The 20,321-nt window shown below is 36.3% G+C and overlaps 1 protein-coding gene across 1 annotated transcript; it reads right to left on the bottom strand.

Annotated features, from left to right (window-relative positions):
- Nucleotides 1–206: 206 nt before the first annotated feature.
- On the bottom strand, nucleotides 207–20,266 carry zgc:113425 (uncharacterized protein LOC541425 homolog). Its single transcript, XM_039751659.1, has 7 exons — nucleotides 20,012–20,266; nucleotides 14,981–15,189; nucleotides 9,528–9,587; nucleotides 9,025–9,159; nucleotides 8,690–8,836; nucleotides 3,510–3,564; nucleotides 207–739 (listed from the first exon to the last, which is right to left on the bottom strand). The coding sequence occupies exons 2-7, from the start codon at nucleotides 15,152–15,154 to the stop codon at nucleotides 630–632; spliced, it is 681 nt and encodes a 226-aa protein (XP_039607593.1). The 5' UTR covers nucleotides 15,155–15,189; nucleotides 20,012–20,266; the 3' UTR covers nucleotides 207–629.
- Between the last annotated feature and the right edge of the window lie 55 nt (nucleotides 20,267–20,321).

Below are 20,321 nucleotides of genomic sequence, written 5' to 3'. Positions count from 1 at the left end.
TACAGTGGAACTGGTCCAACAGCGCAGCTTCCTTGAATTTGAGGTAAACCATAAAAATTATAAAAGAAGCCACAAAGTGTGTAGCTCACTGAAGTGTGCCTGATCAGGTAAGGCCCAGAGCTACATTTGAAGGAGTGAAAGTGGGAAACGCATTGAATCACTAGCCATTTTTAAATGTCATTTTTCCAAGTGTTGAACAAAAAAAAAACCCACACAAAAAAAGGACCATCCCTAAAGTAGTGCGGGTGTTTTCATTTAACTCCCAATATACATGCACACACGTATTATCCCAAAATTTGACGGATTGGTGTGCATTTATCACCATTTAATAACATAAGCTCAACACAAGTTTAAGAATGTTAAATAGAAATACTGCACAAGTCTGAAACCACACATTTAAAATGTTATGTCAATATTCAATTAAAAAAAAAAAAAAGACTATGTGCATTAAAATCAACCCTATAAAATAATGAAATTGAACAATAATAAAGTTCATTCTGTACATAAATCAGGTTCAAAATAACGTTAAAACAGAGTAAACCACTGGTGCATTTCAGTTAAACCAATGTAAAAACAACAGATCATTCTACTGTAAAGGAATCAGTGCAAGGACACAAATGTTGACTCTTTCAAGCCAGTCTGATATATGGAGGGGGCTTGGAGGCCACATCTTCATCTGCTTCAAAATGAATGTCACTGAATTGAATGGGAGCATTGAATAATCTATCGTCACCAGAAGCTGGAGGGGGAAAAGAAAAATAAATAAAAAATTGAACCACCCATTTTTACTACTTTCACGCAAAGTTCAAATGGTAAAGGAATTAGAAAAGAAAAACTACAATCATTACGAGAAATGGCAACACTACAACAACTATGATGACTAAATAAGAGGGAAGATCAATTTAAGAAAGGGTTCCATTATGAAACCTATTTTCAAACACAGCTGCTCTATGTATTTATTCTGAAGGCTGAAGAATCTAGAAGACAAAAAAAAAAACAAAAAAAACACCACATATGCCATTACGTTTTAAATGTTCACACTTTTCCTTTTACACAGAAAAAAATGAAACAATATATGAAGAATCAATTATTGTGCTTTTACTTATTTAGAAAAGTATAGATCTAACATGGTAACCAACTTAACTGGCTGTAAAGCCGAGAGAGGAAGAGAAAGAGAAAGAAACTGCACCTTCATCAGCTGAGGCTGGAGAGCTGAATACCTGCTATTGAATCGATTCAAGCATCAGAATTGACAATCAGACACTGGACACAATTCAGCATTACTAAATCTGTTATTTGTTTAAAAAGGTTTTAGTCAAAAAGGAAACAAATACATTAGCCTGTTACCTGCCAAAAACTGTCATTAGTTTTAATTAATGTAGTAACATCCCTCGTATGTCCAAATCAATTGGTAGACCAATTAGGTTATTAAACTGCTTTTAGCAAGTACTGGCATTAGAGGATATCCATTTTAAAAAGTGATAAAATACAGGACGACCGATTCAGGAGCATACAGTATAAAGGCACACACAAAGGAATGTGCCACGAGATCTAAAATGTGAGAAATTAGAGAATCTAAATATCCAAGTTTTTTTTTTAAACTTGAAACAAAAACTTTACCTGAAGTACTCAAGCAATTAGGTCATTTGTTACACACAAGAGTTTAAGAATGTCACTGTACTATGTACCTGCTGCAATCATAATCAACCGGCCAAATTGTATTTAGATTTTCTAATTAAACCATTTTAAAATTGTTAGATTTTGTCTCAGGTGACTTCTTCACCAAGTGAGTGATGCAAAAAAATCAAAGAATATTTAATAATAATAATTCTTTATGTATTGCAGTGGGCTGGCACCCTGCACGGGATTTGTACAGCACTTTTCTATCTACTCAAAGCACTTTATATAGTGAGTGGTGAGCCACTTCAACCGCTACTAATCTGCAGCATTCAACTGGATGATGTGATGGTAGCCATTTTGTACACTTACTACACATTAGCTGTTTGGTAGTGAAGGGGTGATAAGATAGACAGGGTTGACTAGGAGCCGAATGACTAGGCTATGGTAGATAATTTGGCCTGGACATCGGGATACACTCTACTCTTATGAAGGATGCTCATAGACCTTTAATGACCACAGAGAGTCAGGACCTCAGTTTTACATCTTATCCGAAGGATGGCACGATTTTTATAGCAGATTATCACAGTCTCTGCACTGGGGCATTGGGATCCACATTCATACCACATGGTAAGTGCCCACTGCTGGCCTCACCAACACCTCTTTCAGCAGCAACTCATGCTTTTCCTGGTTAGTCTCCCATCAAAGTACTGGCCAGGTCCAAGCATGCTAAGCTTCAGGTGGATGATCTGTTCTTAAGTACATGCCTGTGGCTGCTATGATGCACAATTACGTCACAATTAATTATTGAACCCTATATAACACTGTGGTTTTTAAAACCTGCTAGTTTTTATGGCCTTCGTGGTGTTAAACCATACTTAAGCCGTTGGGAACTCTATAATGATCCTTAAGTTACTTCAACTGTTAAGCATAAATAAATCCACCCATAAACGTGTTCAAGGTAAGTTTGGTTGAGAAAGAGATACTGGAATGTCCTGGAGTAGCCTTCTCCGTCCCCAGATTTAAGTTGAAAATCTTTGATGGGGTTTAAAGTAGGCAGTTGCAGAATGGAAAACATCAATTAGCTGGATACCTTTGCACATGAAAGATGAGCAAAAAGTCCAATATAAAGGTGCAAGGAGCCTCTCGGTACTTGCCAAAAATGCTTATTAGAAGTTACACAAGCTAAAGGATGGTCTACAAAATACTGATGATGTGGGGTGAATGGTAGTGTACATGCGCATTTAAGGAAAGAATAACGGAGTCCAAATGAAAAATGCAAGGTCAATACAAGTCCTTAAAAATTTTCAACGACTTAACAATGAATACTTTGCTGTTTAAGGAGGCCTTTTAATGTATACTTTAAATAACCTCAACTCAAATCATTATAAAGTCTTTTTAGGTGATGGGATTGGATATTTCTGATTGCAGCCGTTAAACATCAAGTCAATTGTCATGTAAGTTAAATGTTATCCAATTGCTTAAAGAAATATACGGTTGAATATTTGGGGAACTGAAGCACTGTAAAAACCCCTTTGTTAAACTGAAACAATCTTCATCTTGAAAAAAATATTAGAAATACATTTACTTAACTTTGAAATCCAGAACCATAATTATTGCTGTCATGACTTTTACTGTACTCCTAATATGTTTTCATAATTTAGTAAAAACCTTTTCTGGCACAGAATGGAAGTGTGCTAGAAATAGAACATCTAATTAAAATTACCATAAAGCTAAAGAAATGACTGGAAGCATAGAGCTAAGGTGTTTTCTTCAGGAAGTGGACTGCCTCCACTTTTTGAAAATTAAGTTTTTGTAATGCTGACTGAAAACCATACAAAAACTGCATGTTGTGAGAAATGATAAATATTTAATTTTAAAAAATTCCTTACCTCGCCAGGTACAAACTAGTTCTGTATTTTGACCGTCATCCGTTACCAAAGAGTCCTGTTATAAAAAGGGGGAGAAAACCTCAATGTTACTTGGACATTAGACAATTTTTCACAAGCCACTCAGGTCAAAAAAATCAGTTCCACCTAATTTATCCAAAATAACAAACAGGGCAATATTTGAAAGCCTCTAAAGTCCTACTCTTCATTATACTACTTAGTAATTTATTCCACGTGTCTATGGTATTCTGTATCAAGAAAATGTTTGAATGAAATGTATCCAAGCTCCCAACAATGCCCCTGTGCATTTGTGCAACTCAATTGAAAAAGTAAAGGTCTGAATCCAAATCCACTGTACTAATTACTTTCATAATTTTAAAAATCTTCAGGTCAGGTCATCTCGATCTCCGCTAATCTTTTCTCATAGCTAATAACTCTCTTCTCTGTACTTTTTCCCAGTGCTGCTGTGTCTCTTTTATATTACATAGAACAACATTGCTTGTAGTACTCCAGGTGAGGTTTCACCAGTGTGTTATATAGCTTAAGCACACCCTCTTTTGACACGTACTCCATACATTGTATTATATAGCCTAGCATTGTTATCTTTCTTAAGGGCTTCTGTACAATGCCTGGATGTAAACAGTGACAAGTTCATTATAATTCCTAGGTCCTTCTCATAAGGTGTATTTTCAAACTTCAGACCTTCAATTGTGTATTTAAATCTAACATTTTTACTAACTACAAGCAAAACCACACATTAACATGCATCAAATTTCATCTGCCACAAACCTGCTCAAGCCTGTATCCTACTCAGGTCCCTGATTTGACAAACTCGAGATTATCTACAAAACCACCTAGTTTTGTATCATCTGCAAATTTTACCAATGTGTCATTTACAGTATGTTCTTATATAGATCATTTACATATACTAGAAAGAGCAGTGACCCAACAACCAACCCCCAGAGGAACACCACTTTTAAAATCACCCAGGTCTGATAAGGTTCCTCGCCCCATAACCTATTGCTTCATATGTTTTAGCCCAGGGGTCTCCAATATGTTACTCGCCAAAGGGTTAATGAATCCTATATAAATTTGAAAACTTCATTAGTCGAATTAGGGGTGGGCGATCTTTCCAAAAAATCATTTCACGATCCTTTTAACACAAAATCACGATCCACAATCTGAATTACAATCTCTCTTTTCAATGTGGCATACACTTAAGAGAATATCTGAACTCAAACTCATCAAGACCTAAGTAACACTTTATTTTAAAATATCAAACAAAGTTGAATTCAATTGTTTTCTCATTCGCTGGCTAAACGAAGTTAATGAACACGCCCTAAAGCTGGTGAGTGAGTGAGGCCCGTCCTCTGGACCAGTTGCATGGATCTAGGATTTGTGCTATTAAAAATCGGTACCACAAGCGAACTATGATATACAGTAGTCCCTCGCTATATCGCGCTTCGACTTTCGCGGCTTCACTCTATCGCGGATTTTAAATGTAAGCATATGTAAATATATAGCACGGATTTTCCGCTGGTTCGCGGATTTCTGCGAACAATGGGTCTTTTAAATTTATGGTACATGCTTCCTCAGTTTGTTTGCCCAGTTGATTGCATACAAGCTTAGAAGCTACCCAAACAGAGCATGTATTACATATTAAATAAAACTCCTCAATGCTATAAGATATGCTTTCCGCGCGGTGCTTGATTGTTTGCTTGTCTCTGCCTCTATTTCACCCTCTCTGACATTCTCTGCGCCTGACGGAGGGGGTGTGAGCAGAGGTGCCGTTTGCACAGAGGTTGTTTGCTTAAAAGATACTGACGCTCCTCTAAAAAATGCCGCTTTATCGAGGTGGTTCCGCATACTTAAAAGCACACTTATTGATTTTTTGATTGTTTGCTTTCATTTCACGCGCTCTCTCTCTGACGTTCTCTGCGCCTGACGGAGGAGATGCGAGTAGAGGGGCTGTTTGCACAGAGACTGTTTGCTTAGAAGATACTGACGCTCCTCTAAAAAAATGCTGCTTTATTGCTTCGGCAAACTTAAAAGCACACATATTGATTTTTTGATTGTTTGCTTTTCTTTGCAAGCGCTCTCTCTCTCTCTCTGAAATTCTCTGCTCCTGATGCAGACACTCCATTGAAGAGAAGATATATTTGCATTCTTTTAATTGTGAGAAAGAACTGTCATCTCTGTCTTGTCATGGAGCACAGTTTAAACTTTTGACTAAAGGGTGTTATTTCATATCTAGAGGGCTCTAATAATATTAACAGTGTGGGAGAGTTTATAAGGGCTTAAAATATATAAAAATAACCATACAAACATATGGTTTCTACTTCGCGGATTTTCACCTATCACAGGGGGTTCTGGAACGCAACCCCCGCGATCGAGGAGGGATTACTGTATAGCGAAATGAGAGAAGTCACAAAATCAACCAGAATGTGCAAGCAAATTATAGGAAAAAACCTGATCTAAATCTGTTAATTACTTCTCTCGTTTAAAGCGGACAGACATACAGAGATTGGATTTTATATACTATATATTAGTAAACTTTCAAAATAATGTGCAGTTAAAGTCTCAACAGCATTCTCAGCATTTCTGGAGCTTAGTAGAGCCAGATAACTATAAGAATCTTCACCAAGCAGCTCTGAAAATGTCTGCTTTGTTTGGGTCTACATAACCTCTATGAGTCTGCCTTTTCTGACATGAATGTCATGAAATCAAAGTTCAGAACAAGATTGACAGATGAACATTTACACGACTGCATAAGAGTGAACCTAAGTGGCTACACTCCACCTTACATCTCTCTTGTTGACTCCACTGCAGTGTCAGTCATCTAACTGAAAAACACATCACACATGCAACTGGACATGTGAATACTCTTGTGAAGTGAAACAGTGACATGTAACAAAATGACAAATTAATAAGTAATACCTGTGTATTTGTAATTGCATTGTTTTGACACCTGTTTTAGTTCAATAGTGTGAGAAAATGCATACAGACATACAAAATGCACTTGCAGGTGAACTAAATATTTTTTGTGATGTTTTAATGCAAAATGTGAATTGTGGACACCAACATTTTGTAAATGTTCAGGCAAAGCAAGCATATTCAGTTTGTTTGGGCTGAAATAAGCTTTGAGAATAAAAGTTAGAAAACACGAGTAACCCTCAGCCGATTTCATTTTGTAAAAGTAGCCCTCGGGGGGGTTGGGGGGGATGGAATAAAGGTTGAAGACCCCTGTTTTAGCCAATTTTTCACCTATCTAAACATTATGCCCTGAATTTCCACTTTTTTGTTTGGTGCCCAACCTCCTATGTGGGATTGTTTAAAATGCCTTTTGTAAATCAAGAAAGAAAAAAAAAAAAAAAAATCATGCTCTTCTTCAATTTTATGTTTTGCTGATTCATCATACAGCATATTAGTCAACATGGGTTCCGTTTTACTATTTAATGATATTCCGGTCTTTAATATGTGCTGTTCAATCTTTTCCATAATAATTCCTTTTATTAGTCTACCCATGATCCAAATTAGGCTTTACTGGCCTATAATTACTTGGATCTGCCTTTTTATATAATGGCATAATAGTGGCTATTTTCTGCTTCTTAGTAATTTCATGAGTGTGCAGTTACTTAAAAAAAAAAAAATAATAATAATATATGCGTCAAGGGTTTAGATATGCACTCACTAATCTTCTTAAGCACTTAAAAATGTTACCCAATTCTGATTATTTGTTAGATTTTAGTTTATTTCATCTAAAACTTCTCCCTATACAACTTCCAAATCACTAAGAACCTCCTTAGTAGTCCCTGTTACTGCTGGGATGTTATCCTGTTTTTCCACATGTGAAAGCTTTAGTGTTTGATAAACTTCATCTCTTCCTCGACTGTTCTTTCATTATTAAAATACTATAAGAATCACCTTCTGCCTTTACTAAAATAATTCTAACTGCCTTTTAGCTGACCTAATATCCTTTTTAATGGCGGCTTATTTATCTCCTAAGTTGCCCACTACAGTTAAGATTTTTCTTTAGTTTTCTACTACCTTGTCTTGTATTACATGTAAAACGTTTAACTTGTTTCACTGCTCCTAGACAGCCCCCACACTTTAAAGCTTATCCCAGTTTATCCCTTTTAGACTTGGCTTCATTTGCTCAAAATCTGCCCTACCAAGTCATTGATTTGGTCTAAAAACTTGTGCATTTCTACTCTGCTATTCATAGTTAGCACATTTAATATTTGGGTAATTAATGTCTACTTTGACTACAATATTCTTCTCTAAACTTGCCTTTTTAATATTATTAAAAAGATGCACAATGGCACTGTCTGCAGAGGAGAAAAGTGTTATGGTGCAATTCCTATAATATACTACAAAACTAAGTCATCTATCACTAGTGTTTTCTAGTCTAATCAAATGCAAGATCGATTTAAAATCACTTCTCCCGCAAGCACTGTTAGCAGCTCACGTATCCATTTATACAAATTTGTAAAAGCAGGCGGAGTGGTGGCTCCAAGGCTAGGGAACTACACTGGCAATCGGAAGGTTGCCGGTTCAAATCCTGTAAATGCCAATAGGGACTCTGCTCTGTTGGGCCTTTGAGCAAGGCCCTTAACCTGCAATTGCTGAGTGCTTTGAGTAGTGAGAAAACCGCTATATAAATGCAATTATTATTAGTTTTTCTCACCTTTACTATATAATCCTGTGACAGAAGTGTATTAGGGCCACGGAGAAGAAAAAAAAAATGGACACAGTGAAGAGAAGAAAAAAAAAAGTGTATGTCGAGAATAAGTCGACATATTGACCTTATTCTCAACATTTCCACTTTAATCTCAATGCTTATGTCGAGATTAATGTCAACATGTTGACTTTATTCTTGACATTTCCACTTTAATCTTGATGCTTAATGTCAAATTAAGAACTGTCAGCAGTTGTACTACAATTATAATGGCAAAACTGCTAGAAATGCAACATGGAGAAAATCTGAAAAGTCCTTGGGAAGGCGTTTTCACCAGGTGTGCACACACAAACACAAAAAATAACCACACCTTGATTGTAACTGAATGGATGGTACACATATTCACTTCCGACAGTTCAAAATTACAACATTATATCAACACCCACAGAGCAGCGTACAAGAACATTTTTTACAAAAGAATGACACAAAAGTTTAAAATCCTCACCAATCCAGTGACACTGTCATAGCAGGCACAATAAGGAAGGCTTCTGCACCCAACCAAAGCAATGAGCAGGGCCAGCATCATACCAAGTGCGCATGAAATCAACATGATGACATTGGCTCCTTGTACAAGTCTCCCAAGAACAAAAGTCTAAGCAGAAGGTTACATTAAAAAAAAAAAGAAAAAAAGTGCTGTAGCACATTTAAAATTCAGGGTACAAAAATTACTCATTTAATTTGAGGTAAATTCTCATTATTCATTATTTTGACCAATGTTGAATTTTGTTGCAAACATATTTCTACTGCCTAAAAATAATCACTACAAAAGGAGAACCTTACTGCATGTTGGTTCTGGATCTGCAAAGGGTGGAAGAGGTCATCATCTTCACCATAGCTTAACGTGAGGGAAGAATAAACAACTACGATCAAAGATGTAAAACATGAGAATACAGAGGCACCAATCATAATGTTGACCTGCAAAAGAACACAAACTAATGAACTATACATCAGAAAAACAAAGCAGAATATTGTAGAGAAACTATTTAGAACACCTACTACTATAGTACATTTCAGTAATTTGGGAATAAATGCAAAAAATAATCCAGTATTACTGGAGGATAAAAGAAAAATTCTGTTCTGTGAAAATCACTAAAATTTGTGAAACTCAAGCATTCCTTACGAATGAGCTCATTCCAAAGATGGCTGCCTGAAAGTAGTTTGGGCATAAAAGACAGAAGTTGAACAAACTTGGGTAAAATGCACAGTTTACAAAAAGACGATGGCAGTTAAAAGTGGCAACACCTCCAATTTATTTTAGCTTTTAATACAGAAACACCACTTACCAAGACAGGATTCTTTTTTTGGGATGAAAATAGGGCCAATACACCTGGTACTCCCATGATCTAAAATGAAAAAGAAAAAAAAAAAAAAAGAATAAAATCATGGAAAAAACAACATATTCTAAAGCATTTTAATAGTTCAAGTGAACATTTTCTCAATACTATGGTCAAAGGCTAAAAATCTCTAAACATGTCTAATCTTTAACATTCAGAGAAGTGACTAATCCAGTTCAAGGTCACAGAGGACCCTCAGTAGCACAGGGCACAAAGAGAGGAAACAGTCCAGAAGAGGGTAGCACACTAACATACATTATACAGGGCCAATTTGTAATCACCAATTAATCTAATAACCACATCACGGAAAATAGGAGGCAAAGTGGGGGTATGCAGTATAAAATCCACACAAACAAGAACACGTAAACACAGTCAAAAAACAGAAAAGGGATTCAAACCTAGGAAGCTCAATACTGTACGTGAAGATATTTATAGCCTAAAAAGCATTTGATATTTTCCGGTCTTTTGAACAGAAGTTTCAAACTCCAAAAATAAGTGAAATAGCGGAGGCCCTCTGACAATTTTAAATGCCAATGAAATACTTTGGATTGAATATAAACTTGTTAAGCTTTACAACACTTAACTAAATGCAGAATAAAAGAAACCTACTTTTACTTGCAACTTTTCCTTAACCAGCTGAAACCAAAGTAACTAACACTAACTTGGGTAAAACTACCACCAACTATGAATACAAAATATTTTGAAAGAAAGGAGGTGAAGGAAAAAAAAAAAATGAAGAGTAGTATTAATCTTGTTTCTCTGTACGTTTTCATTTTTTATGTTTCATCTTCTGACAAAAATCTAAAATATCTTATATTGCATAATAAAAATCACTAACAAGTCTGTCTCATTAAGAAGCACAAAAGCACTTCTAAACAAGGAGTCTCCATATTGTTTTAACATTTTAAATAACTGCATAAAGGAAACAATTTTGCTTTAACACAAGTACCTTATATTTCTCAAAACCACAAGGGCCAAGAGTTTAGTTATAGAGCACAATTGTAGAAAAGCACATACAGAAATTAACGTGCTTTATTGACAGAAATTAAATTTACCAATAAATTTTCCTCCCAAGGGGCATTAATGAATTTTATTTGCCTTTATAGACTTACTGAGGTTTTAACATGCATTTTAAGAGCAACATGATTGTTGAAGGTGAAAAGGATTGATGACAATTTTGTAGACCTAACAGAATAAAGAATAAGAACCAAGGGGCTGAACTAGTCTCTTCAATCCATATGAATAAACTTTTAAGAAAGTTTCTTAGCCCAATATCTATTCATTTTCTTTAAAAAAGGCATGATGTAAAGAAATAAGACAAATTTAGACAGACATCAAATAACCAAATTAATAGTAAAAATGTATTAATTTTTCCACACACAATTCCCTCCCTCACTATATGAGACATCCATTTACTTAACAAGTTTCATCTATTACCCTGGTGTAAAAAGACTTGGCCAAAGCCACCAATAAGGAAGCAGCTCTGGACATTGCTCCATTACAGAGCAAACTGCACACGTGTGTTTTAACTCAGACAAAGCCTATTTACACTCCCCAACCTAATGTGAACATCTTCACATGGAAAATAGACCGAATTACCTAAAGACAATACATATGGGTCATTTTCCCTATGTCTTATTCCGCAGTGATAATGTGAAGGTCACAATCTGAATCTGAACCTCTTGAGTTGCAAGACAACAGTGTGAACTACTGCATTGTCAGGAAGTGATGAGAATTGTCAAAGGTTCTATGATACAATAGCATTATTGTTTATTGACTTTTCACTGAAGCTGAATTTAAATGATTATAAGCAAAACTGTGTAAATCTATAATACCTTACTTAATCGATCCAAGCTACGATACAGAAACACTTGCAGAACACCTGACCTGGTCACATGACCTTAACTTTAGATAATTCTTTGTAAAAAGAGTCCTAATGTTGGTAGTAGAGCTGCCTACTAATAACAGTTATTAAAGTGTTTCACAGTAAATTCAGTGGTGTGAAAAACTATTTGCCCCCTGCCTGATTTCTTATTCTTTTACATGTTTGTCACACAAAATGTTTCTGATCATCAAACACATTTAACCATTAGTCAAATATAACACAAGTAAACACAAAATGCAGTTTTTAAATGATGGTTATTATTATTTAGGGAGAAAAAAAAATCCAAACCTACATGGCCCTGTGTGAAAAAGTAATTGCCCCCTTGTTAAAAAATAACCTAACTGTGGTGTATCACACCTGAGCTCAATTTCCGTAGCCACCCCCAGGCCTGATTACTGCCACACCTGTTTCAATCAAGAAATCACTTAAATAGGAGCTGCCTGACACAGAGAAGTAGACCAAAAGCACCTCAAAAGCTAGACATCATGCCAAGATCCAAAGAAATTCAGGAACAAATGAGAACAGAAGTAATTGAGATCTATCAGTCTGGTAAAGGTTATAAAGCCATTTCTAAAGCTTTGGGACTCCAGCGAACCACAGTGAGAGCCATTATCCACAAATGGCAAAAACATGGAACAGTGATGAACCTTCCCAGGAGTGGCTGGCTGACCAATATTACCGCAAGAGCGCAGACGACTCATCCGAGAGGTCACAAAAGACCCCAGGACAACGTCTAAAGAACTGTAGGCCTCACTTGCCTCAATTAAGGTCAGTGTTCACGACTCCACCATAAGAAAGAGACTGGGCAAAAACGGCCTGCATGGCAGATTTCCAAGACGCAAACCACTGTTAAGCAAAAGAACATTAGGGCTCGTCTCAATTTTGCTAAGAAACATCTCAATGATTGCCAAGACTTTTGGGAAAATACCTTGTGGACTGATGAGACAAAAGTTGAACTTTTGGAAGGCAAATGTCCCGTTACATCTGGCGTAAAAGGAACACAGCATTTCAGAAAAGAACATCATACCAACAGTAAAATATGGTGGTGGTAGTGTGATGGTCTGGGGTTGTTTTGCTGCTTCAGGACCTGGAAGGCTTGCTGTGATAGATGGAACCATGAATTCTACTGTCTACCAAAAAATCCTGAAGGAGAATGTCCGGCCATCTGTTCGTCAACTCAAGCTGAAGCGATCTTGGGTGCTGCAACAGGACAATGACCCAAAACACACCAGCAAATCCACCTCTGAATGGCTGAAGAAAAACAAAATGAAGACTTTGGAGTGGCCTAGTCAAAGTCCTGAATCCAATTGAGATGCTATGGCATGACCTTAAAAAGGCGGTTCATGCTAGAAAACCCTCAAATAAAGCTGAATTACAACAATTCTGCAAAGATGAGTGGGCCAAAATTCCTCCAGAGCGCTGTAAAAGACTCATTGCAAGTTATCGCAAATGCTTGATTGCAGTTACTGTATTGCTGCTAAGGGTGGCCCAACCAGTTATTAGGTTCAGGGGGCAATTACTTTTTCACACAGGGCCATGTAGGTTTGGATTTTTTCTCCTAAATAATAAAAACCATCATTTAAAAACTGCATTTTGTGTTTACTTGTGTTATATTTGACTAATGGTTAAATGTGTTTGATGATCAGAAACATTTTGTGTGACAAACATGCAAAAGAATAAGAAATCAGGAAGGGGGCAAATAGTTTTCACACCACTGTATATTAAGTATACTGTACATGAATAAGGTAATTTTTTTTTTTTTAAAAAAGTTAAATATTTTTGTGTAATTTGTTTGGAGCTCAGAACATTGGCACGTACCCGAGATAAAATATGAGCAATCTGTAAGACTGTATCCGAAAATTAATGAATCCCATTGAAACTTATTTGTGCAGGATAAGAAGAAACCTTGACAAAATGTTAATAATTCGGCCTTCAAGTAGCCCTGTAAACTAAACACAAGGGAATGAAACATTCTGTAGTGGGCAAGCATATGTGATTTTTTGGATAACGTCTAGTGCTTTCCATCTTCTAACATTGAGAACATAGATGACAAGATCATTAACTTAAATAGAGGCAAAGCATATTCCTCCAGCATATTTGCAGTGCGAAGGTTAGTTGTGTGCCATGAGTGGCGTTTGCAAAAGTTAATTTCAAAAGTAACTTAGTTACATTACTCATTACTTACAAAAAACTAAATATGCTACACAGCTACCTATTATAAAATGTAATGCGTTACAAACAATACTTTACTTTTGTATTTTCTTTTCTAATGAAAAACTGCAAATTTAATTGACCAGCATTTATTAAATTCTAAGCAAATATATGAACCTTCATGAAAAAGACCTGAAATACAGCCAAACTTGATAATGTTTATAAATATGTTTAGTCCTTCGTGTGCTATGAAGTAAATAACATTCATCCCAACGGTGGGCCCCTTAAAATTTGAAGTATGAAAACTGGCCCCACCAGTCACAAGATCACACTGTTTTAATACATCAATAACAAACAGCTGGATGAAGACTAAACCGACATGTTATTATTAGGCTTCTGTTACTGGACTGCACACAGCACACTTTTCTGCTTGGTTGTGCGATTTAGCCCTGCAAAGGACCGGCGTACCAGCCCGCCACATTTGCCCTTTGCCTACACCTAGTGCTACTACAATAAACACCGTCTCCCTGCGACCCTAAACTGGGTGTAATAAATTTACCCTGCAGGATTACATGTATACATAAAAAATATTTGTTCAGTTCTCTTCATGTGATTGCATGCTAAGCACGTGCTTCACCTCCTACTTAGCAGCTGTTGCCATACAGCTGCAGCACATGCATGCCGAACGTTAGCGAAAAAACACAATATTGCGAAATAACATTAATTTTTTTTTTTTTAATGGAGTGTTGGAAGCAAGCTTCGGCATCAACACGTATGTTTAGTTTTTTGTTTTTCCTTAATATTGAACACACACAGGTATTTGTACTTCAGTAAAATAAGCACTGCATTACTTGTTACTTTAAAAATTAACCTATGTAATGCAGGTTACTTCTAACATGTTACAATGAACAACGGTCATCAATGGGAATGTAGAAAACAGTGAATTTTTGAATGTATTCATTCTGAATTGCTTCAGAGGGAAAAAAAATCTTGACACCTGTCCACACTACATTGATATTTTGCAATAAATACTACTACAATATTAAAAGTGGATTAACCACCGTACCCAACCCCATCAAACATGCAATATTAAATCAAGCATTACTGTAAACTTAAAATGTGGCTCATTTTTTAAAAACATAGGAAATCCCGACTCAAAGCACATTTGCCTAAAACGTGGTACTCCTGGACCAAACTTGCTTACTACAAAAGACAGTACTAAATTACAAAACAGATATTCAGAAATTGAATGCCTTACAAATCTAAAACATCATTCTGCCACTTAGAATCCCATTAATTGATACTAACTAATTTTAGAAAATATTCAAAAGTTTAATGGTTTGGAAAAAAAAAAAAAGTTATTTACCGCTCCTGCCCACACTGGTGCTCTTGTGTTACTTAGCATTGTGTCCTTTCTGAAGGCTGCATCAATAAAACCACAAACGACACATAACCCTGCACAAGCAATCTGTAGGAGTCCCAGGACAGTCACACTTCTTTGGTTAAAAATGAAGTATCTGTAATGATCCACTGATGACATTTTCTGAAGTAAACTGGATTGAAGATAGGATTATGCTAAAACAAAAACAAAAAAGGATATTGTTATACTGTCCATCCGTCAAAACATATTCTCCAAGCAACTGTCAGTGAAGTGTTAGAGATTAGCACTTGCATAATCACCATCTGACAAATTACTCAGATACCTTGCCATTTAAGGATTATTCATGGCAGGGAAGAATCACTGTACTTCCCAAGCATATGTAATTAATAAAATAAAAGGTTCTACACAAAAGGATATCAAACTAAAAAAAAAATCCTTTCACAGAAAAAAACAGTGCAAGGACCAAAGCAACAGTAAACAAGCCTCATGTATAAAACACCTTTTGACTCTCCTAAACAGGATCAGCTAGTGCCAATTTATCCTGTCAAGATTGTAAAACATTAAAATACAGGTCAAGTCAATTTAGTCCGGCAGAGATTTTTATTTATTAGTACACATCATACTATACTGTATACACTACTTAAAATGTCTTGCCAAAACATTCCAGCATATTGCTGACACAATTTTACTAAAGTCATGGCCATAAATAGCTAAAAGTACGCAGTCTTATACATGAAGCTATACATGATGCTGAGCCGGCATCATATCCATATAATTATTTCATTTTATTACAGAAACAAAAATGTTATTAAAAACCTCATAAATACACCACTGCAGGGTACCTTTCTTTGTGTTTTATTTTCAAGCTGTAGAGAGATACACAGGCATGGATACGCAGTGGAAATTCAAATAGGTAAATGTATAAAATAGGCAGCATGATCACTGCATGTGGAACTTGAACATTCAATTAAGGTTCTTAGGTATTTCCAAAAAAAAAAAAAAAGCTTGACAATCTTTAAAATTCATCCACTGTATGCAAGTATGAGCCCATTTTGTAATAGAATGGCATCTCTAGGAACAGTTCCTACTTTGTGCTCAATACAAGGAGTTTGCATTTGTCAACTTATAAAATTTGTAACATTTTCTCAGTTGATTAATAATAAATAATAATAATTCATTACATTTATATTTTCTCAGTACTCAAAGCGCTATCCACACAGGGAGGAACCGGGAAGCAAACCCACAATCTTCCACAGTCTCCTTACTGCAAAGCAGCAACACTACCACTGTGCCACCTGTGAGGACATGGCATGGCATGACATAAAAAAACTGAACAACTTATTAATTTAAGTTACACAAATACTTGTGTACAGATATTTTAAATAAAGAGGAGTGGAAGAGACCAGTTTCATTCTGCTTATACTTTACTCCTAAAGTTAATTTAGGAAGATGGGTGGATGTGATTTTGCAGTTTTCAAAACTTCATAATACAGTATTTAAGTTTTTGGAATGGAAAGCAAGGGATATTGCTCTCCAAGTGTTATTCTGCAGCCGAAACCTACTGCTTTTTCCTTTGTCTCCATGCAATGCTGTTGCAATCACCCCAGCGTTCCTTGGCTCTATCCATTGTCATCTACCTTCTGCATTGCCTGCTGGCGCATTCGTCCTGCCAGTTCCGCTTTCCACTACTCAGTCGGGGTCAGAGCTATCACCTGCACACATGTTCCCCAACTCCATAAGACAGTTGTCACCAGGATCTTCCGGGAGGCCAGATATCCAGGCCAATGGATTTAGCAACTGAGAAGCACCTCCAAAATGAAAGTGCTCACTTGTCATGTTGTACACTAGAATAAAACTCTCATGCTTCTGCACACAGAAAATGGGATGCAAATTAGATGAGTTTATTAAACAAAATGTCTCAAAACCGTACTTCTTGCCAATGTACAGTAAAAACAGTTTTCTGAACGAACTGGAACATTCCGGAAATGTCCCATTTCAGAATGAAGGAACAAAAAAAATAACTTACTAATTCATCAATAAAAGGGAAAATGCTGCTAAATTAGTGGGTGTGTGGATACCCTGTCATGGCCTGGTACTCCATCCCAAGATTGTCCGTGCCTTGAGCCCAATACTTGTTGGCATAGGCCCCGGCTTCTCCATAACCCTGCTGATTAAGATCATGGACTTGGAAAAATGATGGCGGGAAGCATGGAAATAAAATGCAAACTAATGCTAACACTTTGAGATCACACCAAAATGTGCAAAAGACATAAGACTGATCTGCATAAATGTAATTTGATTTAAATACATAAACCCTAAACCCATTAATGTCAGACAGTCATACACAACCAAATTGCTATGTACAATCCCTCACTTCACAGAATACATTTTAATATGGTGCTGTAAAAGCAAAATGTAACAGGAACATTTGTACCAATACATCAAGCATAACCTGTATGTGCCCACTACATGAGCCATCCTACCCCGCCAATTTTATCCTTATAATTACTGACCACTCTTGGAACCTGCCCCCAAACCCATTTTTAATGGCCAATGAATGAGTAAACTCAAACTTTACAATCCAATTAGGCATTTAAAAATAATAGTAATCAATCAAGTAATCATTTTCTCTGCTATGTCCAAGTGTTTATCATTAAAAATCAGTCAGATTTTTTTTTTTACTCGAAACCATATAGCCTACACTGTCTTTACAAGAATCTATATATACACATAAAACCACACAGAGTCTTCTGGCTGAACTTTATAATAGTTATTATGAAGACAAAAAAGTGTCTTACGAAGTCTGAACCATTTAGCATTTCTCCTCTAGTAGCGCCACATTTACTGTGTAATCATTCTGTCTATGAGCTTATGCTGCATTTTTGCTTTCCCTCCTCTCAACACTATGAACATGACAGTAATTTACTATATTTTATTTTTTAAACTTTACTCCAACACAACTTTCAGGGATTTTGCTGCCTTCACATTCTGTAATTTCACATTATTCCCATACATTATTACAGAATATATTGGAAGAATTGCAAAGAATCACCCAAATGATCTTTGATGATATATACTAGGTATTAAGCAACTTTCATTTCCATTTTCAAAGACATTTAAAGCCAGTGTCACATTATATGCCTTCTAGTAGTTGGGTGTGTCAAACTAACCGACTGTGGTTGCTGATCTCATCAACAGATCATGTCAATGTACACGACTGAAATCACTGGGCATGTCAAATTTAGTGACTGCATGCAGACCTTCCAGCACAGTCGTGCTCACTCCTTTGTCTGACAGCCAATTGTATGCTGCCTGTTGCATGCTGGCACTGTGCAAAGGGTTGACAAAGATGGCAAATTCAGTCACAATCTTTGCCTCTCATTCAACCCCCTTCTGTCGTGGCACATAAAACTCAAGAAATCAGACAAGGTTTTGTGGCTTATTAAAGATGTAGGTTTTCTGCACATATCTGTCAGAAGGTGTTAATGTTTCACCTGCTGGTTCTAGTGCTCATGGGAAGATTTTGTGACATAGAAACTTTAGGACAGAATACTAACGTGGTGAAAGTTGCAGAAAATTTCTTCAACATTCCATAATGAACTGGAATTTGTCACCTTACAGGTTACATTTTAGGTGGAAACTGTTTAATGGCTGTCAAAGGTTACAATTCCAATGTGTTTAACTGTATTAAGTAGGTTTAATAATAAATGAATAGAGTGGTGCTACTGCTTATTTAAGTCAAGAGCAACTTAATAGGTTAAGAATGTTATATGTAAAAGCACCACCACGTTAAAAAATAAAACAATGAAGCAACAACTTGAAGGAAACAGCACAAACTTCCACAGAAAACATGATATTCTGGGGAATTTTTAAGGCTTTCAATGTAAATTGACTTCATGCATCATGTAAGCTTTTTTTTTTTTTTACTATTTTTAAAGGGTCACATTCTTTTGTTTATTTTTTGTTTTCTCTTGTAATAAAGCACCTCAGTCTATCCAAAAATGCGGAGGGGTTCACATTAGCTAGCATGTAAATATGAAGATATAAAATATAATGCACGAACTTTACGTTTTTCTTAAAAACTTAAAGACGGCGACAATTTTCTGATAGTCAAGAGAGCAGAAAGAACAATGCACATTTTAAAATAATTGTCATTGGTACTTAAGTACAGCAGTAATGCATGAAGGTAGTATTTTGAAAGAGATAGACAGACAGACACTTTATACATATACACGCATATAATTAAAGTGTTATTTTATGCGCGTAGATTTAACGACTTAAACCTCATCAAACTATAAGTCCTCTCTCCAAAGTCACTCACACTATTCGTGTTGACGTTTACTTCTAGTATAAAATGAATCCTACAAAAAGTACTATTTGTAAAACTTAAAAAACTGGTAAGAAAAAAAAAACACAGCTGTATTATCTTGTTTAACTTTACATTGTCAAATTTATAGTTCGCTTATTTCTTAACATCCCAATTTGCTTGTATAAGCGCTGAAACACTGGCGTACATCAGCACTTTGGGAGATAATAAGGAAAGCATTTGGGTTGCAAAAATTAGGCAAAATGTCATGTGTGACTGCGTGTCCAAAAGCCCCAAAACGATCAGTGTTAAATTCCGAGGCACTTTTAAGCGCAATGAATACATCTAAAAGATGTCAGATTCCTTACGAAATAGATCTCCATAAGTCGTGCAATTTGAAGGAAAAAAAGACTTATGTTGTGAGTATTCTGCGCTTAAATAGACACCCACAGCCAGTCAAACAAGAGACACGTGGTATTGACTTAAACTGTTGTACCAATAAAAGTCTACGCATTTTCTTAAACGACCGATTAATTCAAAGGACGCGGCTGGGAAGGGGTTACAGTGTAACGAAAGTAAAACGAAAATTAAAATACTCGGGTAAAGCCAAACGTTACAGCCGTATACCCGACAGAAATCTATACAAACAAACAAAAAAAAATCTAAAAGCAAGAGAAATAAACAACCATTAATAATCCTTCAAGGTTTACCTCTCTAAAATGGAGTAGAAAAAGTAACGCGTCGAGAATGACTTCTCTCCGGGCGGCGCCGGCAGGTGAGCAGAACAGCGGACTCCACAAACAAATAACCAGCTTCGCTACACCCAAGTCGTCCTTTAAATCGTGATTAACTAACTACTTGCTTTTCGATCAGACTGGTAACCGACTTCTAGTAAACGTGTGTAAACTAAAACCCAACCAAACCCACTGCGGTTTTGCCTCCACCGGGCAACAGTAAAGCTTGATGCGCCAGAGAGAATTGCTCCAGGGAGGAGGCGGGGTCTGCGCCGATACAGGTATG

Source organism: Polypterus senegalus, chromosome 4 (genome assembly GCF_016835505.1).
Source record: "Polypterus senegalus isolate Bchr_013 chromosome 4, ASM1683550v1, whole genome shotgun sequence".
NCBI classification, from domain to species: Eukaryota; Metazoa; Chordata; class Cladistia; order Polypteriformes; family Polypteridae; genus Polypterus; species Polypterus senegalus.
This window is presented reverse-complemented; position numbering and strand designations above follow the sequence as displayed.

Bases quoted from the DNA above. Each gene is read 5' to 3' on its own strand.
- zgc:113425 (XM_039751659.1), bottom strand. From the start codon at position 15,154: ATGTCATCAGTGGATCATTACAGATACTTCATTTTTAACCAAAGAAGT. The intron at 9,588-14,980 runs GTAAATAACTTT...TTTTCATTTTAG, and splicing joins CACCAGTGTGGGCAGGAGCG to ATCATGGGAGTACCAGGTGT. The intron at 3,565-8,689 runs GTGAGGATTTTA...TTTTTATAACAG, and splicing joins ATGACAGTGTCACTGGATTG to GACTCTTTGGTAACGGATGA.